Here is a 24,162-nt window from a genome sequence, read left to right as displayed (position 1 = left end):
TTAACGCCACTTTTAACAGTATTCCAGTTATATCGCGGCGTGTCAGCTTAATGTGGGAGGAGAGCCCGAAGTGATGCAGGTCTCAGACGTTTACCACTTCGGTGAAACCCACGAGACAGGTATGGTGCTGACAAACCTTGGAACATAATCGGGGCGAACCGGGATTCGAAACCCACAATCATAGGTTTCTGGCATGCCCAAGGGATGCAACTCATACAGCGAATCGCGGCACCTTAGACGACTAGGCCACCCGTGCCCCTGTACAGAATGAAATATGAATATGGACATAAAATTCAACCGGCAATCAGCCCGGTCTGAAAGATGAGGACAAACAGTTGATGGGAAGGAACTCACCCTATTGAGCACCAGGTGTCAGCATTAGCTTCAGACTTATCGATGGATTGGCGGTAGGACACAAAAGCATCATGGACTTTGCCTATACTAGAATAACACCTGCAAGAAAACATGGACGTGAAGTCATGGACTTTGCCTATACTAGAATAACACCTGCAAGAAAACATGGACGTGAAGTCATGGACTTTGCCTGTACTAGAATAACACCTGCAAGAAAACATGGACGTGAAGTCATGGACTTTGCCTGTACTAGAATAACACCTGCAAGGACACATGGACGTGAAGTCATGGACTTTGCCTGTACTAGAATAACACCTGCAAGGACACATGGACGTGAAGTCATGGACTTTGCCTGTACTAGAATAACACCTGCAAGAAAACATGGACGTGAAGTCATGGACTTTGCCTGTACTAGAATAACACCTGCAAGGACACATGGACGTGAAGTCATGGACTTTGCCTGTACTAGAATAACACCTGCAAGAAAACATGGACGTGAAGTCATGGACTTTGCCTATACTAGAATAACACCTGCAAGAAAACATGGACGTGAAGTCATGGACTTTGCCTGTACTAGAATAACACCTGCAAGAAAACATGGACGTGAAGTCATGGACTTTGCCTGTACTAGAATAACACCTGCAAGAAAACATGGACGTGAAGTCATGGACTTTGCCTGTACTAGAATAACACCTGCAAGGACACATGGACGTGAAGTCATGGACTTTGCCTGTACTAGAATAACACCTGCAAGAAAACATGGACGTGAAGTCATGGACTTTGCCTGTACTAGAATAACACCTGCAAGAAAACATGGACGTGAAGTCATGGACTTTGCCTATACTAGAATAACACCTGCAAGAAAACATGGACGTGAAGTCATGGACTTTGCCTGTACTAGAATAACACCTGCAAGAAAACATGGACGTGAAGTCATGGACTTTGCCTGTACTAGAATAACACCTGCAAGGACACATGGACGTGAAGTCATGGACTTTGCCTGTACTAGAATAACACCTGCAAGAAAACATGGACGTGAAGTCATGGACTTTGCCTATACTAGAATAACACCTGCAAGAAAACATGGACGTGAAGTCATGGACTTTGCCTGTACTAGAATAACACCTGCAAGAAAACATGGACGTGAAGTCATGGACTTTGCCTGTACTAGAATAACACCTGCAAGGACACATGGACGTGAAGTCATGGACTTTGCCTGTACTAGAATAACACCTGCAAGGACACATGGACGTGAAGTCATGGACTTTGCCTATACTAGAATAACACCTGCAAGGACACATGGACGTGAAGTCATGGACTTTGCCTGTACTAGAATAACCCCTGCAAGGGCACATGGACGTGAAGTCATGGACTTTGCCTGTACTAGAATAACACCTGCAAGGACACATGGACGTGAAGTCATGGACTTTGCCTATACTAGAATAACACCTGCAAGGACACATGGACAACTATACAACCATCAAGACAACCACAAGCATGCCCTGTTGGATGCAGGGGATGTATTCTCACACAAAATTTCTTTCGATCCCTAACATTTTTGTCAGAAATACTTCAGCTACAGCTGAAAATTATTTTGTCAAATTTGAACGGCTAAAAAAACAATTGTCATGAATTGCTGAAACCTTAGTCCTTACCACATTCTAGGGCTGGGACGGGTCCAAATTTACTACCCAGGTACCCGCCCCCCTATCACCCTACCCTACCCTACCCTACCCTACCCTACCCTACCCTACCCTACCCTACCCTACCCTACCCTACCCTACCCTACCCTACCCTACCCTACCCTACCCTACCCTACCCTACCCTACCCTACCCTACCCTACCCTACCCTACCCTACCCTACCCTACCCTACCCTACCCTACCCTACCCTACCCGGGTACCCACTGTAGGTCTCAGGAGATACAAAATGTCTGATTGGGAACTTTTTTAGCATAGCCCTGTCAAAACGTACTTAGATACATGTATTAAACAATCTGGTCATGCATACACTGAAGTTGACTTAAGTTATATCTTTATTCAACCATATGACAAATCAGAAGGAATTGGTGCATGCATAGTCAGAAAGAAAAGCGAACACTAATGACTGGTAGAGTTCCAGATAATTTTAATCATTAGACAATATATCACGTGACTAACCACAGGTCCGCGTAGTCCTGTGGGTACCCGGGTCCTACTCAGTAACCACCCGACCTGGCTACCCGAGTTACCCGTCCCAGCCCTACCACATTCCTCTCAACTTGTTTCCTTCGTTACTTCACAAAGTACTTGTCAAATTTTATCAACCACAATTTGTCCCAATGGGTGATAAGCTACGTGTTGTGTTTTGTAAATACCAAACACCAACTGGTTTTGTTGTGTCGTTACATCTATTCACATATGAGTTTTACTCAATTTTAGCAGGATAAACAGTAAAGTTTCAATTTACGTTAAGCGTTTTTTATAATGGATATTTTATATATATTTTTTACGAAAAACATTTGATTCATCTTTCAGTTACGATAGTTCTTGTTTTCACTCTGAACAGCATACCTCATCACTAAATCAAATTTCTCTCTCACATCTTTATCAGTAGATCATAATCTGTCAGCATGGAACATCATTAGCCGTAAGCTTACAAAAACTTGGCTAGAACTCAGGCTCTGATCTCTTGAGTGCAGACTGCACATCTTTCAGCATTAGGTTTCCTTACTTCACAGATGTGAAGAAAAGAATACAACAATAGTCAATCTTGAGTTACTAAAACACATTTGGTTTATTTTATCATGTTGATCGGCTTGAGAAAACAGCTATTGAGACTAACCTTCCAAGAAGGTACCAAGTCTGTCCATTACTGGGGTCTAACTCATTGGATTTCTGTAGGTAGTGGATCGCTCGGGTCTCTCGCGTCTGCTTGTCCCCAAACTGTTCCTCTGTGTGGTACAGCCAACCTGTCAACACAGAATGCCTTAACATCAGCCACAGTGCAACTAGATGAGTGAGTTTGAACAGGACATTACGTCACATTCAAAATATTGCGTATATATATGAAAGATTGTTCGTACGCGCATGCACTTGTACTGGTCTTAAGCTGGTATCATTATGCTAGACCAAAAAGATACATGCCACAGTTTAACACAGATATCCCACACGGACATGTTATACTGACTCAGAGCCGAACTGTCCTTGTTTTGGCCCATTCACCAGACAGGTTAACGAATAGGACCACCCTTAACGTCTTTGGGTATTACACAGCCAGGGGATTGAACCACTTTTCTTTGGCTCTCCAAACAGAAACTCCACCCACTAGACCACGAGCCTTATAGACCAATCAAATCATCAACCAAGACATGATGTTCCCTTCATCACCCTGATAATTACATCAGTATGGTTATCCAATTAAATTTGAAGTTCACATAAATCAAATCAGTATTTATGTAAAAATCTCCAATTCTCAAAGCTGTAGTGAGTGAGTATGGTTTTACGCCGCTTTTAGCAATATTCCAGCAACATCACGGCGGGGGACACCACAAATGGGCTTCACACATTGTACCCATGTCGGGAATCGAACCCGGGTCTTCGGCGTGGCGAGCGAACGAACGCTTTAACCACCAGGCTACCCGACCGCCCCTCTCAAAGCTGTAGATCTGATCAAGGTTACAACATTCAAGGCCTCGGTAAAGCTTTCAAAAAGGATTATGGTAGACATGTAGAGGACATTTCCATTTCCAAATTCGACGCATCAGTGACAAAAGTAAGTACGATTTAAATCCCTATTTTGACTTGTACCATATGTTCCCATGTTTTTTTCAGGTGAACAATTGACTTGCCTTTGCCTGTGTTTGTGATGGGTGCCAACAGTATGAGGATACGCGCAGCTTTTCGCAAACACCTGGTATCATTACTATTTGATAGTGATTCATGACACATGCTCATGATATAGTCGGAATTGTACAATCGACTCTCCTTTGTGCAGAGATTTTTTCGGATATGAAAAGGGTTTTGTCGCCTTATTGAAGACTTCAACACATGATTTTTCAAACAATCAGCTATTAACTTAACAAAGCTTGCCAAGACAGGCCACAACAATACCTACCATGACAGTACACTGACACACAACCAGCTTAGTACCAGAAAGAAGCCGAGCCAGAAGGAGTGAGTGAGTGAGTGAGTGAGTGAGTGAGTGAGTGAGTGAGTGAGTGAGTATGGTTCTATGCCGCTTTTAGCAATATTCCAGCAATATCATGGTGGTGGACACCAGAATGGGCTTCATACATTTTACCCATGTGGGGAGCTAAACCTGGGTCTTTGGCTTGACGAACAGGCAATTAACCACTCGCTACCCTACTGTTACCTAAAAGAAGGAAAACTGTCTGATAATGCCATCACCAATAATATTCATTGCTTGGTCTGTTCAAATATATATCCTCAGAAACAGAATATTCTTTTAAAAAATATGACCATTGCTTTTTCGCACAATCATCCATAAAATTAAATCAGAAAACTTCATGATCAAGAAATAATGCTGATAATTACACCAAAAAACTTCTCCGAAAAAATATCGAATATAAATGTATTAAGAAGCATGACGAACTCATCAGTAAACCCATCTGGCAAAACCTACCAATTATTTCCTTCACTGTCAACACAAATCCAAAATCCAGATAAAAAACAAGAGTACACTAATTCACTCCTCCGTGTTCCAGTTGGCTAAACATGAATGTAAAACCATTCATTAATCCCGACGTTCTGCCTACCTTAAACCTTCCTCTCACGTCCCTACTCGCAATTCAGCAGCCATCCCAACATCACGCAACCCAAGTACTAATCTTCAGTCTGTCTTTGATGAAGAGCTGTTAACATGTTCCAAGCACCGACTACCATTGTCACCTACAACATCAGCCTATATAGGCAACCAGCACCGACTGCACCGACCTATCCCACCGATCTCCCTCCACTGCGGTGATCAGACCCAGATCAATACCAGATCACAAGTAACAAGTAGGACCCAATGTCTTCACCTGGCTTCAGGCAAGGTCACATGACCACTGACTGACAGCTTGGTGGGGTCAGACATGACCTGGAACCAGTGACAGTTGGAAAGGTGGTTATTATGGGTCTTGTATTATGGTAACTATACCAGACCTGACATGGCCTTGTTATATAGGTCACACACTTCCATAACATGTGTGCATGTTACCTATGTAATGCTTTAAGGCCTTGAATATTGTCTAGACAGCATATTCAGGAAAATAGGGATGACTACAAATTCACTGCTTTAACTTAAGTCAGTGATCCTATAAAAGGGAATATTATTCAAATTATATTGCTAAAGTACAAAAGGAGACATCTTAATGAATACACCATCAGCCGTTATTTAAATAATTTTTACAACCAATAAATCTTATGAACTCTCTACCTACACTAACTGACATTTATTATTGTTAACATCAAAACAAAGCTTGGGGCTTCCTAACCCGGAAAACGTGAAACCCTACCTGTGCTGGAAAAAGCATTAAGAACAATGTATGTTTCCGTTGCATATATCTAATTCCTGAGGGTTAATTACGATCTGACCTAGATCCGAGTTAGACAAGTAGGTCATGACTATGTCATTTTATCGGTGAAATGAATGTGACACAAACAATGCTTGATAACCATAGAGCTATCAACACTCTCACGGCAATTCAATTATGTTGGTTGGTTGGTTTATTTGTTGTTTAACGCTGCACTCGGCAATATTCCAGCTATATGACGGCGGTCTGTAAATAATTAAGTCTGGAACAAACAATCCAGTGCTTGAAAACATGAGCATCGATCCATGCAACTGGGATATGATGACATGCATCAAATTGAGTCAGCGAACCTGACCACCCGTTCCGCTAGTCGCCTCTTGCGACAAGCACAGTCGCCTTTTACAGCACGCATGGGTTGCTGAAGACCTATTCTACCCCGCATCTTCATGGCTCAATTCAATTATGTGCATCATCTCATGTAAAACTTCATTCCTTTTCATACACTTTGACAGAAAATAACTCCCCATTGTTTGAAACTTGTGAATAGTGAGTGAGTATGATTTTACGCCGTTTTTAGCAATATTCTAGCAACATCACGGTGGGGGACACCAGCTTCACACATTGTACCCATGTCGGGAATCAAACCCGGGTCTTCGGCGTGCTGAGCGAACTCTTGGCTACCCGACCACCCCGAAACATGTGAATGAAAAGGGTTTGTTTTGACATGACTGGTCTCGTCCAAATTATTTCTTGAAAATGGTAAATTTACAAGGTTAAGAATCCTGAATAAATGGAGAGGTAAGCTCCGATACATTCATTGGCAGAAATAATTAATGTATCTATACATTCATCGGCTGAAATAATTAATGTACCTATACATTCATCAGCTGAAATAATTATTGTATCTACACATTCATTGGCCGGAATAATTAATGTATCCATACATTCATCCGCTGAAATAATTAATGTACCTATACATTCATCAGCTGAAATAATTATTGTATCTACACATTCATTGGCCGGAATAATTAATGTATCTATACATTCATCAGCTGAAATAATTAATGTATCTACACATGCATCGAGTGAAATAATCAATGCATCTATACATTCATCGGCTGAAATAGTTAGTGAGTGAGTTTGGTTTTACGCCACTTTTAGCAATATTCCAGCAATATCACAGCGGAAATGGGCTTCACACATTGTACCCATGTCGGGAATCGAAACCAGGTCTTCGGCGTGACGAGCAAACACTTTTACCACAAGGCTACCCGAGCACCCCCATCGGCTGAAATAGTTAATGTATCTATACATCCACCATCAGTGTTCAAACCTAAGGGCGGTCTCTGGGATTCTTAGTTTACTCCACTAGTACTTGAATCTAAATAACCCCTTAAACTTCATCTATTAACATCATGGTTATGAGTGAATGAGTGAGTGAGTGAGTGAGTGGGTGAGTGGGTGAGTGGGTGAGTGAGTGAGTGAGTGAGTGAGAGTGGTGAGTGAGTGAGTGAGTGAGTGAGTGATTTAGAAATGTCCCAACCACTCTATGTCCCACCCACTCTATGTCCCAACCACTCTATGTCCCACCCACTCTATGTCCCACCCACTCTATGTCCCACCCACTCTATGTCCCAACCACTATGTCCCAACCACTCTATGTCCCACCCACTCTATGTCCCAACCACTCTATGTCCCAACCACTCTATGTCCCAACCACTCTATGTCCCAACCACTCTATGTCCCAACCATTCTATGTCCCACCCACTCTATGTCCCAACCACTCTATGTCCCACCCACTCTATGTCCCACCCACTATATATCCCACCCACTCTATGTCCCACCCACTCTATGTCCCACCCACTCTATGTCCCACCCACTATATGTTCCAACCACTATATGTCCCACCCACTCTTTGTCACAATCACTATATGTCCCAACCACTATATGTCCCAACCACTATATGTCCCAACCACAACTGCCACCTAAATCACAACTGACAGCTGACAGCTGCTTCAGCCCTTTAAGCCCAGCCCAACTGCATCAACACCTACCACATCTACCACAGCGACAACTACAACTTCACATTCATCTTCTGCCTGAGCCAAGCGTAGAGAAACTATCACGACAAAAGCCTATGCTAGCAGCTTTAACTTTAAGACAATGTCACATCGCAAATGACAGATAATGATAATCTGTAGCCGCCAGATTCTGTTTTTCTTTCCTGTTATTTTTTTCCAGGGATCCAGACAAGATTGCCTCAAGACACAAATGTTTAACACAGGCCTATGTGGCCACCCACAGATACATAGAAACACAACTCACCTCCAACTTTCGAAGACAACTGTGACAGTTTCTCATCATCTACCTCCAACAGCTTTAACAAACAATATGACCAAGATTGAACTAGATGCCTATCAATATCCCATTGACACCTCCTTGGATACAACATAGTTAAAGAATGAGGTCACACTGACCTACTTTTACAGGTCTAGCCATTTTGTGATCACCCACAGTCCCCCATCAATCAATCAGCTTATGTTGCTGCTTTCAGATCAATATTTCCTTGGCATTATGAAATTAGGTCGCTCTGACCTATATCCATTCGGAATCGGGTCAATCAGCCAACAATGAGGGCAGGGCAGCCAGCCAGGTTTCCTGGCAGTGAAAATGTTCCTCAAGGAATACTGAACACCATAGGTTATTTGAACTTACCCATCAACATCCGAAATAATAAACCACACAAGCATCAAGATATTTAAACAAGTCAAAGGAAGCACTACTGATAGTGGTGGTGGAATATCCAAGCCTCATGTCTCTAACTATTTGTAATAGGAGCGTTTATATGGGAGGGGGGGGCACTTTTTAGGCTTACTACAACATGTAGGGTTTCCAGTGTAATTATTCCCTGCCCACATGGTTCAATGTGCACTTCAAGGACGTTGTTCTCATATCGGAAAGATAATTTGGTTTGCTAACGTACACATCATCCCTTAGCAACACTGATGCCAAAGAGAAATATTGAAAGCGAGTGAGTGAGTGAGTGAATATTGTTTTACGTCTTTTTTAGCAATATTCCAGCAATACCACAGCTGGGGACACTAGAAATGGGCTTCACACATTGTACCCATGTCGGGAATCGAACCCGGGTCTTCGGCGTGATGAGCAAACGCTTTAACCACTAGGCTACCCGACCGCCCCAAATACAGAAAGACAAGAATTTATCACTTTTCTGAACTTGAACATCTGGAGATGGCGATTTTTTAAAATAAAAACAGGTCAGAAGAAACCATCCTAAAAAGTTAGTTGCACTCATGAGGTCATGGATAAAACTTGGGATTATTAATGTATCATGGATGTCAAATAAATTACCTGTGACAAAAAAATGCAGGTGCATAAAGAAAATAGCCAAAGGCAACAACAGAAAATAGAATGGTTAGTCCCCAAACAAACAAGATTCATGACTTCACTAAATTCTAACAAGCACATGTCCCAACAACTTGATCTCCTAATCCCGTAACATGTATTCCAGTTACACATACAAACACTAACAAACCTCTTGCCACTATTGTTTAGCCTAGTCAAAAACACAATCACCTACAAACACTCCACTCCTATGGAAAACATGACACAATATTATTCCGGTAAGGACAAAGTTTTTGGTCAGAGGAGTTGACATGACACTGACAATCCCTTGCCTGTCTGAACCAGTACATGCTTATTACGTTGGCAGGAGAAACATGTTTATCTAGCTTAAGACCAGGCCGACCTCAAGCAGGAAGTGATATCGCACTGGCACTTCCAGCCGGAGCTAAGTCTTTTGTCTACCAAAGGATTACAATGGCCAACGTAATAAAATACCCAGGACTGAACAACACTGAAAAAAGAATATTGCATTATTGATTAAACTGAGTTAATATTTATTCATGTGATATTTTTTACCTGTATCAAGTCAGTTCTTCCTAACAGCTTACTCAGTGGGAGGAAGTCTCATAACACTGATAAAATAGAGGAAGTTGTGTCATCAGAAACCAGTCAGTCACAAATGAATGCAGCAAGTGCCCTCCATTGCTTCTGGTTTAATCTATTGGTTTATAGGTGAGGTGAAATGGGATTTAACGTCGCATTCAAGATTATTGCACTTATATAGCGACGTGCATGTATGTGTGTGTGTTCGTGTGGCTGCTTGTACTAGTCCGGACTGATGCCGATTTATAGTGCTACCCCACTGAGATACCATGCCGCAGTTTAACATGAATACCCCACTCAGACACAGTATACTGACTCCGTGCTGACCAGTCCTTGTTTTAGCCCCTTAATGCCGAGCGCCAGACAGGGTAACAACAAGTACCATCTTTTAACATCTTTTGGTATGATGCGGCCGGGGATCGAACCCCGGACCTTCCGCTCTCCGGGCGGACGCTTTACCACTAGACAATGGAGGCGGTTATTGGTTTATAGGAACAGGTGCCCTGGACTGTCATACTTGTGAATGGGGATTGATGCAGTGATGGTGTGGAAATGAAATATCGCCAAATCTAAAAGGCTCATTGGTATATTATTATTGTTCATAACAACAGGAGAGACATCCCACATCTAAACAAGTCCATTCTACCACATGTAGAGCATATCTGTCCCCAGCTGAGTGAGTGAGTGAGTGAGTGAGTGAGAGTGAATGAGAGAGAGAGAGAGAGAGAGAGAGAGAGAGAGAGAGAGAGAGAGAGAGAGAGAGAGAGAGCGAGAGAGAATGAGATTTTACGAAGAAACTCGACACATGTCATTGTAAGCTGTACCCAGAGCTGTTGTTGATAATGTAATGTCAGTTTTCAAATAAGTATATTGATCTAAAAAAATATTTAAATTCCTCTCTTCCTCACTTAAGATAATTTCCAACCTTCCAGACACAAAAAGTCACTGTCTTGTGCAAAATTAAGTCCTTGTCACAAAGTAATTATGATAATTATCTATTCAAGTGTGATAAAGATAATACATCTTTGTCAGACAAGACCCTCCAAAACACATGTTGTCCTTGATTACCAATGGGAGAAGAAAACAACAAAACATTGTTTTGTCAGATAAGGACAGAAAGTAACACCTTGACTTTTGACACAACCCCTAAAACTGAGAACTTGCAAAAACAGTCTGTGCTAACACACTATCTTTGTAATCATCTAAAGGCTGCAGCCATACCCATAGTGAGTTATTTGTCACACAAGCAGTATCATTTCGATCATTTCAAGCTTGACCTTGGCTAAAAACCTGGCGATAACAAAAAGGTAATACTGAGGTTTCTTGAAAAGTTTTCTGACATATTTTTCACGATAAACGACATGACAAACATAATTTTGATCATACTTTCTGAAACAAAAGTGAAAGATTTTCGCTTTCCTGTTGAAAACAAGCAGAAGACATCATCATATATAACATGTCCTGGGCTCATTTGGGAATGGAAGTTTATGTAAAATAATGAGCCTGCATGGATATTCACTTGCCTCTGTGAATATATATTCAAAAAGTAAATGCAATTACTGGTACCTTAAACAACATCTCTGACGAACTTAATGCCATCACCACTGGGAAACAATGACAAACATGAGAACTCTCCCTATCTACAATTTGTTTGTTATTTAACGCTGCACTCAGCAATATTCCAGCTACATGACAGCAGTCTTCAAATAATCAAGTCTGGACCAGACAATCCAGTGATTGATATCACGAGCATCGATCCACACAATTGGGATCGATGACATGCATCAACTAAGTCAGTGAGCCTGACCACCCGATCCCTTTGGTCGCCTCGTACAACAAGCATAGTCGCCTTTTACGACAAGCATGGGTTGCTGAAGACCTATTGTACCCAGGATCTTCACGGGTCTCCCTATCTACAACAGGAGAAGGGAACTTCAAAGAGGGAAGAAGGAAACAGAATATTGTACAACACGTTAAAATGGAAAGTGCATTATTTTTCTAGGCATGAAGGAGATTAAAGTTTCAGTATGGAAGAAGTATGTTTGTCCTCGCCTGATGTGTTTTCAAGGTATACACAAAATGTAGCCCTTCCTAAATCTGCCATCAACATTCATAATCGTGGGAAAAAGCAGTGACATATTGTATTACAATGCTCACTTCATCAGAAAAATCATATCATTAAGATTTCTTGGTGCATATTTAGGACCTTGCCAGTTTAATATTTCAATAAATTTAATTTTCCCAGAAATATGATTAAATAAAATGTAACAAAACTCACAACTAACTACAATATCAATCTTTACTATCCAGAACATAAGTGTCAAATCAATCATATTAAGTGAATGTCCAGACTTAAACCTCCCTGAAGGTCTTACATAAAACTTGGTAACTTTTCAGTAAAAATAAACACTATCATTTCAGAGATTACACTGATGATGTTTGTTCACTGTCCTGTGAAATTGAGTTCCCTTATAGGATATGTTTGGATGATCAAAAAGTTTCTGACATTGATGATGAAACTTGAGAGATATCAAGATATCGCTTCACTTCTTAAACTGTTTGGCAAATGCATTAGGCTAATGTGATTTTACACCAAAACTATCACATAGGCAATGATCATCCCTCCAAGCCATTTGAACATGATCACACTACAGCCATCAAACTTAAGGCCTTTTCAAGGTAGACTCAAATTTAAGGCTATTTCAAGCCCCTGCAAAGCTGATCAATACCTGAAGTGGGGGCCTTCCCTGAAGTATAATAAACTGTCAAACAGGTAATTATGATCAATAGCTGGGGTCGTCCCTGGTAGATCATAAACAGTTTGACAAGGTAATGATGATCAATAGCTGGGGCGGGTTAGTCCCTGGTAGATAATAAACAGTCAAACAGGTAATTATGATCAATAGTTGGGGTCATCCCTGGTAGATAGTAACAGTCAAACAAGGTAATTATGATAAATAGCTGGGGTCGTCCCTGGTAGATAATGAACAATCAAACAGGTAACTATGATCAATAGCTGGGGTGGGTTAGTCCGTGGTAGATAATAAACAGTCAAACAAGGTAATTATGATTAATAGCTCGGGTCGTCCCTGGTAGATAATGAACAATCAAACAGGTAAATCTGATCATGGCTGGGGTAGGTTAGTCCGTGGTCGATAATAAACAGTCAAACAAGGTAATGATGATCAATGTCCCTGGTAGATAATGAACAATCAAACAGGTAATTATGATCAACAGCTGGGGTCTTCCCTGGTAGATAATAAACAGTCAAACAAGGTAATTACGATCAATACCTGGGGTCTTCCCTGGTAGATAATAAACTGTCAAACAAGGTAATTACGATCAATACCTGGGGTCTTCCCTGGTAGATAATAAACTGTCAAACAAGGTAATTATGATCAGCAGCTCTTACTACAGGTGGACATGGTATCCAGTGTTAATTCATTGTCTGGTGCAGGAAAACCATTTGCAAACAGGGAGACTATCATGGCATTTAATCATGTACTTATTCTGTCAGAGTTTCACCAACCTTATCAATCACTCTGACCAACAGACCAATGGAACAGCCAGTTCAAATGAAGCCTGTCATGAAGAATAAGTGATCCCTAGAGGACATCCATGGATTATCTAGGATTCTAAACTGAGTTCCCTTGGCAAGCAAATTAGGACAAAACTGGAATATTGTTCAAAATTTGATTATAAAATGTCCTAATTTTCATGAATTCTGAGGAATTGGGAAAGTTTTAGTCCAAAGTGGGATTTTTACTATAATTCTAAACTGAGTTCCCTTGGCAAGCAAATTAGGACAAAACTGGAATATTGTTCAAAATTTGATTATAAAATGTCCTAATTTTCATGAATTCTGAGGAATTGGGAAAGTTTTAGTCCAAAGTGGGATTTTTACTATAATTCTAAACTGAGTTCCCTTGGCAAGCAAATTAGGACAAAACTGGAATATTGTTCAAAATTTGATTATAAAATGTCCTAATTTTCATGAATTCTGAGGAATTGGGAAAGTTTTAGTCCAAAGTGGGATTTTTACTATAATTCTAAACTGAGTTCCCTTGGCAAGCAAATTAGGACAAAACTGGAATATTGTTCAAAATTTGATTATAAAATGTCCTAATTTTCATGAATTCTGAGGAATTGGGAAAGTTTTAGTCCAAAGTGGGATTTTTACTATAATTCTAAACTGAGTTCCCTTGGCAAGCAAATCAGGACAAAACTGGAATATTGTTCAAAATTTGATTATAAAATGTCCTAATTTTCATGAATTCTGAGGAATTGGGAAAGTTTTAGTCCAAAGTGGGATTTTTACTATAATTCTAAACTAAGTTCCCTTGGCAAGCAAATTAGGACAAAACTGGAATATTGTTTAAAATTTGATTATATAAATGTCCTAATTTTCATGAATTCTGAGGAATTGGGAAAGTTTTAGTCCAAAGTGGGATTTTTACTATAATTCTAAACTAAGTTCCCTTGGCAAGCAAATTAGGACAAAACTGGGATATTGTTCAAAATTTGATTATAAAATGCCCTAATTTTCATGAATTCTGAGGAATTGGGAAAGTTATAATTCAAAGTGGGATTTTTTACTATAATTTGTTGCAGACTTTGGGCCAAATATTGGCCTCTGAGTGCGTCTAGGTAAAACCCTGGCATGTGCATAATAGCTGGACTATGAACCATTTTCAAGACCTACCTAGCTGTCTTAACGCTGTGGCTTTCACAGTGCTCTTGATGTCCTCAAGCTGTGCGAACTGTTCGTAGGACTCCTTCGCCTGATTCACCTTCCCCTGTACCTCCAGCAAGTGAGCAATGTGTAGACGAACTGGAAAGAAGCGAAAAAGAATAAAAATTCATGCAACTGAAACACTGAAGAAATGGCCATCATGGGACTCTCAAGATGGTATGCACTGGGTCTCCTGACAGTATGAGGTTTTATGATGGTAAGAGGTCTCCTGGGCCCCGTTCCTCAAAGCAATCTTAGCGCTAAGGTGATCGTAAGTCCCATACTTCAACATAGGCTTACGATCATTGTAGCACTAAGATCGCTTTGGGGAACAAGGCCCAGATGGTAAGATGGTTCGGCATGGTGAGAGGACTTCTGATGGTACTAACGAGTTACGCTGATAGGGTCGTTGTGGGCACACCTTATACTTCTGTATCCCAGTAACCCTGTGGACTTAGATATACCCGTCAATAGCTTCTCGTGAGACTTTTACCACATTACCGATTCACTTCATTGGTTAAAGACTCATTTATAGTTTTGTGACTCTGTAGTTACTTATTAGGGTACTGTATTTTCTTGAGTATAGTGCACACTTTTTTTCAAAAAAACACAGCTGTGTAGAAGGGGGTGCGCATTATACACGCAATAATGAGTTTTGATGGTTTTTCTCCCCAACGCAATAGGGTTATTATTTTTTTAAATATATTTAATTAAAGCTGCAACTAAAATAACATGACATTGGAATACATTATTCCTGATAAAAAAATTGTTTCAGATAAAAAATTCTCGATACTTGCATTAAAATCCTTTAAAGTTATATCATTGGGTAAGTTTTAACCGAATCACCAGTAGATTCCAAGAAAACTGTGTACAGCTAGCAGATGCTAGCAGAACCAAAAATGCAATTTAAATGGTAGATCAATATGTCTGGTGATTTTGAATGTCAAATTACAAATTTGTACTGACCAAGTTTCTAAGTCACTCATTCGTTTACCGGAATTCGCTGAAGGGGTACGTTTCAATTTTTTCTGCACAGAATATTCAATTTATTTCTTTTCAAAAATACTGAAATTATACTTTGGCACGCACTATACTCAAGAAAATATGGTACTCAAAAGTCCCAAGCTATCTAGTATAAGGTGTATCGATGACCTTATCAGCCAAAATTAACACCAGTCTGCCTTGCCATGTCATTTTGACAGTTTTGAAAGCAATCCCTTGGGAAAATAAATAATACACACACTAAACTCTCTACAAACTAAGGGGAATAACTCTGAACCAAGCAGGGCAATTTTACACTGAAACAATTAAATTTTAAACGAATACAACCAGGAGTGTTGAGATAAGGATCTGAACAATTATCTAGCAATAGCTATTGTGCTGTTCATCAACAGATCAGTCGATTCGTACCACAAAAAGTGCAATGAAATCTAAAACAGCTAATAATAATGTTTCGTTTCCGCCATAAAAGGCCTAATATTGAATATTAAAATCCCCAAACACAACAGCACAGGCAATAAACTCTGCACTTTCCGAAAGGCAAAAAGCAAACTTAAACCTACACCTCTGCTGCACCAAAGAAATGAGGTCTTCAATAACACTGCACACAAAAGATCACAGCTTGGAGACATTACTTCTGAATTTGATAGTGATCAAAGGGGACTATTTTCCACAGTCTCTTCCTCCACTAAGGATGGTCTGAAGTCAGCAGCTTACAGCTTTTCAAAACAGGCAGCCTTGCCCATCCCCTCTGTAATCATCAGTGTGTCTGGAAGTCACCAGGCCACACCTGGGTTGGACATGGCAGGGTGCTGTACTATATTATAAGGAGTGTCACAATTATCTCCCAATAAGTATTGCGATACTTTGTTCATGATACGTTACGTATCACAACAGCGTTAGAAATTGGCACTGGTCCTGTAGTCCTTGCCAAACTGCCCAATAGTATAGGTATCATAAGGACTAGTAGAAATTTGCCATTTTTAAAGGTTTTGCTATATGTTAACATCATAAGGACTAGTGGACAAAACCTGATAGTATCTAATGCTGTATAAAATAATAACATTAATAAAAACCTTCAAACACAAATTTCAAACATCTTCCCAACAACCGCTAGTTTCTACCGCTGCACAATACTAAACTTGTGGCAATTTTGAGTGTATTTTTTTAATATTTCATGGGGATAGACACTAATAAAGGATTGAAACTTCCTGAATATCTGATCTCATATTTAAAATAAAAATGTCTCATTTCAATCCATTATTTATTTCAGATAAAACTGGAGCAGCAAACGTAAGTATTTTCTTTAAAATAAAAGAATATAACAACGTTAGAAATTGACACTGGTCCTATAGTCCTGGCCAAACTACTGGCCCAATATTTAAGGCATCATAGGGACTAGTAGAAACTGGCCCTTTTCAGGGTTTTGCTATATGTTATCATCATAAGGACTAGTGGACTAAACCTGATAGTATCTAATGCTGTTTCAAATTATAACATTAATAAAAATCTTCAAACACAACCTTCAAACATCTTCCCAACAATCACACTACCAAATAAGATACATGACCAATAATTAAAGGATTTAAAAAATCCACCCAATATCACCCGAAGTTGACCTTTGTGGTTGGACAAAAGAGGACAAGTACCTCCTACATCAACCACACTGGTCCGTGTCCAGTAAATCATGATAATAGCACCAATGAATACAACCCCTGCTGACATCTAACAATTCTCACTGAGTATAGAGCCCATGATAACTCAAACACGACCAAAACAATCGATTTCCTCCCCCAGCCGAATCAAACACATGCCTAACACCTGTCTCAGACTTATTTCTTCTCTCTATCCATCTGCTCATCCATCTGTCTGTCCAATACAAACCCAACCGTATTCCCCGATAAATCTCCCCGGGCTTTTTTATACCACAGCCCGGAGGCACAATGCTTTTCAGGTTTTCAGCTTTCGAAAGCTCCTTGCTATTATAACTAATGAACAATAGTCTCCAATTTCAGAGAGGCCTGCTCGACTGTTTTATAGCAGCAATGCTTATTTCACAGGACGAGGCCAAAACAAAGTAATTTATCCTTCATTAGAATTTCATCCCAAAACGAGGAACCAAGTGACAATATTCATTTTTGTGAGAGAAAAAAATTACCGTATTCAATGTAATAAGCGCCCAGGGCGCTCTCAATATTAGAAATAGGGGGCTCTTATTAGAATATTATTTTGGTGGAAAAAAACAGAGTTGAAAGATTAATTTCGTGGTTTATGCTGACAGCCTGAAATGTTTATGTACGACAGATATATTTTTTCAGAATTTAATTGCCATTAATTAGGGGTGCATATAACACACAAGTGCATATTATACGTGAATAAATAAGTCTTGTGTACATTGATCAATCGGAAAGGGTGCTAATTGGGATTGTTCATTGGCCAATATATTAGCAAATATCGCTGTGGGCGCTTATTAGAGCGGGGCGCTTATTATGTCGAATAGGGTAATCAAAAAATATCTAGATACATTCTTTTATCCAATGTTACCATGAAACAAAAGTTATGAGTTCCTAGAGATTAGAGACGTTTAGTCAAATGGGTTTAAGAGCAGATAATTAGAGGCTTAAAAGAGAAACCTGCCATTCATATAAATACATCTGTGATACTTTCTTTGGGACAAAACACAGGCAGCAATTGGGACGAGCAAGAAATCAATTGTTGTGGCCTGGGGCAATTAATAATTTTACCACCATGATGAATTTGAGATCAAATCAGCTAACCAGTTTACTGAATAATAAAGGCTTTGTGCCATGTGTGTTGCTACTAAGGATGATGAGGACAACTACTTCTTTGCTGATTTCATTATCAAACAGCGGAAAATATTAATTTAATGGTTTTGCTTTGTTAAGGACTTGATTCTGGCCTTCTGTTGTGGTTTCAAACCATCACCACTGCAGGAAGATAATGTGTCTGTATGTTTTTTGCAGTTGTGCAGAAAAACTCTGACCTAATCAATACATGACCCTATCATATTTACCGTATTCGACGCAATAAGCGCCCCGCTCTAATAAGCGCCCACAGCGATATTTGCTAATATATTGGCTGGTGAAAATCCCAATTAGCACCACTTCCGATCGATCAATGTACACAAGACTTATTTATAAGCATTCGCGTATAATAAGCATGCGCGTGTTATATGCACCCTTAATTATGGGCAATTAAATTCTGGAAAAATATATCTGTCGTACATAAACATTTCAGGCCGTCAGCATAATCCACGAAATTTATCTTTCAACTCTGTCTTTTTTTTAAACCAAAATATTATTCTAATAAGAGCCCCCTATTTCTAATTTTGAGAGCACCCTGGGCACTTATTACGTCAAATACGGTACATTAAAATTATAAAATGATTAGAAAGTATCCTATCATATTTCATGCATCATATAAGTAATCTCCATTTTCATTTTCATTTCATATCAAAATTGACACAGCCATAATGCCAATACTTGGATATAATATTATAATCAAAGTCATGAATTGAAATAATACTTACTTTCAACCTTCTCAAGAGAACATTCGTTTAAATCTGTCAGTGCCAGTCGGAAATGCTGAAAAACAAGGCAGAAAGAATGTCAGAAATGTTGAAAAGTGCGAAAATTGAAACAATGTCTTAAGCATACAAACCTGTGAGAAGAACCCCATATATTCTATTTTCACTTTTTTTATAATACACTCGTCACGATATGGCTGAAATATTGCCGATGTGACGTAAAGCTTTAACTCACTCACTCACTCACTATAATACACTGTCAGGAAGAAGAAACACACATAAGCAAGGAGCACTATCATAATATCACCTCCAAGAGCAGTTGTGAACGCACGACCAATACTGCCTCAAGGAATGGCATCCTATTCAGACAAGACAATTATTTATATCTGATCATGCGTAATGAAATAAACAAATATTAAAATGATGTAGATGACACTTGCATTTCTATACCAGCCGTCTTATGATACCTCCATCATCATCATGAGTGAGTGACATTTGGTGCGAAACTGGGGGTGGTGTGTTTAGCTTCCTGTACTGGGGAAAAGGAGCTGGCTAAGCTAGTCACTTTTTTTGTTTTTATTGCTGCTCTAAGGCCAAACTGTGCATACACGCACAGGTAATAGCTGTTGAATGCTTAGTTATTTAAAAAAAAATGTAACGTTACTATAGAAGTCTTTGGGAAAGCATTTGGTTGTGTGTAACCTGTAACCTGTCTGACGCAGTGTCATATGTCTACCAAAGTATTTTTTGAATTATCTCCCTTGCTAAGTAACCCAGCAGTGTGATGCAGTCTGCGACTAGTTAACTTGTCATCCAGACCCAGAAACAAATATGTACAGCCCATGCAAGTCTATAATAGTTGGCAAGTCTAGGTTACTGCAGGTTCTGAAAAAGAAGAGTCTCTTGGCACCTTCTTACTATATTTTTTTTTAGAAAATATTCTAAGACCTTTCTGTGAAATATTTTCATTTCAGAGATCCGATGTTTGTCTTGCCACAAGTCCATGACCCGAGTCTAGTGTGTATAGATTATAACAGACCACATTCTAAGAGATCCGATGTTTGTCTTGCCACAAGTCCATGACCCGAGTCTAGTGTGTATAGATTATAACAGACCACATTCTAAGAGATCCGATGTTTGTCTTGCCACAAGTCCATGACCCGAGTCTAGTGTGTATAGATTATAACAGACCACATTCTAAGAGTAAAATCTACTGCAAACAATGCAGGACAGAAGAGTGGATCGGTAGATTCAAATGTTTTTGGTGCCAACTGACAATGAAATCCAACTGTAGCATTGGAAGTAGGTATTTCATGGAACATGAGTAGTAGTACGTATGGTTTAATGCCTCTTTTAGCAATATTCCAGCAATATCATGGCGGGGACACCACAAATGGGCTTCACACATTGTACCAATATCGGGAATCGAACCCGGGTTTTCGGCGTGACGAGCGAACGCTTTAACCACTAGGCTACCCGACCGCCCCTCATGGAACCTGCTGTAGGAGACATAGAGATAAAGGCTAGCCTCTACAGTGTGTCACAAGGCTCTGGCTAGCACATCCGAGATTATTTACAGCCCTACAACTGATGGAGGTTTGGATGCCATTTCTAGCATTCGTAGACATGCACGCAGATTGGCAACGTGATACTCAACTGACGACATGGATACTACCAATGGTCAAACACACATGTAGTGGTGTACCATTTTATTCATGTTATTCAGTGCCTGTCAGAGTGAGTGAGTGAGGTGGGTTTTAACGCTGCTTTGAAAACGATATCAGGGATGCAGGTTTCAGTGGTTTACCACTTTAGTGAAACCCACGAGTATGGGTTGGGTGCTACAAACCCAGAAACATAATCGAGCTGAATCGGGATTCGAACCCATATTCATACTTTTATGTCACGACCAAGGGACACAACTCTGCTCAGTGTCTTGCAGTGCCTTAGACATGTGGGCCCCCCATGCCCCGCTGGTTACAGTGAGTGAGTGAGTGAGTGAGTGAGTGAGTGAGTGAGTGAGTGAGTGAGTGGGGTCTTATTACGCTTTCAGCACTCCTCAAACCACATCACTGCCATTATGGGATTCTCCAACTTTACCCACATTGGAAATCTAACCTCAAGGGCCCAAATGGGGCATAATGGGACAAAATTAGGAAAAATGGTTCACATTTTCTAAAACAAACAATTTTTTGTTGCTGCTTTTGAAAAAAAATATTGATCATATGTACTCCTTCCAGCAATTTCGGGAGACCTTCCATAATGTAAGTGGACAAATTGTTCCAGAGGCCCCTCAATCCAACACTAAGTATTAATGAGACCATTATGAACAAAGGGGGTGGACAATTTAAGCTCTTCCAAGTAAACCACACATGATCGATGCTTTTACATAATTTGCAAATATAACACTATCTTTATTGGGGAATATTTTGCAGTTTCAGGCCAAAAAACAATGAAAGACAGGGAAAATCCAAATAAATCCAAATAGATCCCCAAACACTTCAAAATCAAATCAACTTATATATACAGCTCAAAATGAATTTTGATAGTTTTTCTGCAAATTCATAAGCGCTAGTTTCCCCTCCCACGAAAATATTCTTCATTACAGATGCCACTCCTTTAGACAGTTTGTCCTTCAGCATTGGCAAGGGAATCACTGTGTGAAGAGACCAATTAATATACCGTATTCGACGTAATAAGCGCCCAGGGTACTCTCAAAATTAGAAATAGGGCGCTCCTATTAGAAAAATATTTTGGTGATAAAAAACAGAGTTGAAAGATAAATTTCGGGGTTTATGCTGACAGCGTGAATGTTTATATACGACAGATATATTTTTCCAGAATTTAATTGCCCATAATTATGGGTGCATATTACACTCGAATGAGCATTTTACGCCAATAAATAAGTCTTGTGTACATTGATCAATCGGAAGGGGTGCTAATGAGGATTGTTCACTCGCCAATATGTTAGCAAATATCGCTGTGGGTGCTTATTAGAGCTGGGCGCTTATTACATCAAATACAGTACCCCTCACTTCCAACCACCTACTCCTATAAAAACAGTGGATCTTTTCCATGGCATATTTTAGTTCACCGGAATAACTAATGTTTCAATGTGATTGATGTTTACATCATGACTCCCACTAAATCATGCAAGGTCGATAGAGCCAATTAGCTCAAAATTGTCCCATTGCCTTGGTTGTCCCTAATGATGGCGTGGGGTTTATGGTTCCTTCGTAGAACTGCTGGAACATATCACGTATATATGAGTGAATTGGGTGCAATGCTGCTTTCAGCAACATTCCGACAATAGCACGTCACCATGACGAACAATCACTGTTACCAGTGGGCTACCAAACCACCCCTCATACACATGTTTGTTTGTTTGTTTGTTTGTTTGTTGTTTAACGCCGCACTCAGCAATATTCAAGCTATATGAAGGCGGTCTGTAAATAATCTGTCAAAAAACACATAGTGATATCCATGGAATCTATTGCCTCAGATCCCAGAAATTTTTCAACTGACTATTTTCTCATCATCGACCAAGGCATTTGAGAAACCAACTTTACTGTATGTGTGGTCAATCCAAGGGAGATAACCACTCATAATATGACGGCATCCTGAAGCTATTCGTCGCACGCAAAAACTGTATGTCTAAATTATAACAAATGTAAGACTGGCTTCAACATGTCTCCTACAATACCAGTCAATTAGTGCCACAACCTTTGCAGGTTATGAGACAACAGTAGCATAAACACGATGAAGCTAGTACTAACAAGTTGACCACAATCTCATTTAAATCAGACCTTAGTTCTCGCTACCGCTAAACAAAGATCTGAGGACATCCCATTAGGGGTGACGTCAGAACGACCTTTCATCCGACCAATCAGAGCGTCGCTTACCAGATTATGAAAGTGACAGTCGGAATGTGATTTCTAATCATGCAATTTCGAAAATTTTAATACGGGGTATTCCAAACGATAGTTATGGGTTTAACGTCTGAATCCATACAATCTAGACCATCTATTAGCCATTCCAGAATGTTCTTTTGTTTAGCTTTCAAATTTGTAATAGAGAATTTGTCAAAATAGGTTTCGAAACGTAGTCGTCAATTTGAAATTAGTGCCTTAAAGCACGAGAAAGATTCCTCCTGATTGGTCATTCCATTGGTCGGTCAAAGTTCGCGCAAGGTCGGTCTGACGTGACCCGTAATGGGATGTCCTCATATCTTTGTTTAGCGGTAGCGAGAACTAAGATCTGATTTTAATGAGATTGAAGTTGACCATGAAAAACCAGCGCAGACATTTCCACTAAACAGGCAGAAAAGTCTTACCGCAATAGTGTATGTAGTCATACAGCCTGCAGGAGTTGTACAAGTTAACCAACGGACAAACCAAACCATGTGAGGTGAGGTAAAATGGGGTTAAAAGCTGTGTCCAAGATTATTGCACTTATATAGCGACATGCATGCACGTGTGTGTGTGGTTGCTTGTACTAGTCCGGACTGGTGCCGATTTATAGTGCTAGCTCACTGAGATACCATGCCGCAGTTTAACATGAATACCCCACTTAGAAACAGTATACTGACTCCGAGCCGACCAGTCCTTGCTTTAGCCCCTTAATGCCGAGCGCCAGACAGGGTAACAAGTGCCATCTTTTAACGTCTTTTGGTATGACGCGGCCAGGGATCGAACTCCGGACCTTCCGCTTTCTGGGCGGACGCTCTACCACAAGACCACGGAGGCGGTCCTGAATCAACAAAGACCACTAAGTGGTGACTAGTGTAAACAGTCAAGGAGCTATAAGAGAAAGAAATAGTCTGCAGGACTATAAGCCTATCTCCTGAACAAATAACTGACACCATCAGTCTCCAAAAAGTTGTTTGCATTTCACAACACCCAATATTTTGTGAGTACATGTTGCAACCAAAACAAAACCTAATTTTACTGCTTTCCACACAACAAATCAGGGGAGTAAAATGGTTACAAGCCCATTGGCTCAAACATTGTTCATTTTATTGTACATACCATACCAATTACCTATCTCA

General features: G+C 40.0%; 1 protein-coding gene across 5 annotated transcripts in view; it reads right to left on the bottom strand.

The window, feature by feature from the left end:
- LOC124151396 (histone demethylase UTY-like) overlaps nucleotides 1-24,162 on the bottom strand; it is a 138,570-nt gene that overhangs the window by 30,256 nt on the left and 84,152 nt on the right. For all 5 annotated transcript variants that reach the window (XM_048391415.1, XM_048391417.1, XM_048391416.1 and 2 more), the window contains 4 exons: nucleotides 19,119-19,173; nucleotides 14,540-14,668; nucleotides 3,177-3,303; nucleotides 355-453 (listed from right to left, as the gene is read on the bottom strand). In XM_048391415.1, coding sequence (XP_048247372.1) covers nucleotides 355-453; nucleotides 3,177-3,303; nucleotides 14,540-14,668; nucleotides 19,119-19,173 — 410 coding nt within the window. The remainder of the gene's footprint in view (nucleotides 1-354; nucleotides 454-3,176; nucleotides 3,304-14,539; nucleotides 14,669-19,118; nucleotides 19,174-24,162) is intronic.

Source organism: Haliotis rufescens, unplaced genomic scaffold (genome assembly GCF_023055435.1).
Source record: "Haliotis rufescens isolate VD_foot unplaced genomic scaffold, xgHalRufe1.0.p SCAF_9, whole genome shotgun sequence".
Taxonomy (NCBI): Eukaryota; Metazoa; Mollusca; class Gastropoda; order Lepetellida; family Haliotidae; genus Haliotis; species Haliotis rufescens.
The sequence above is the reverse complement of the archived record's forward strand: the minus strand, read 5'-3'. Positions and strand labels throughout refer to the sequence as shown.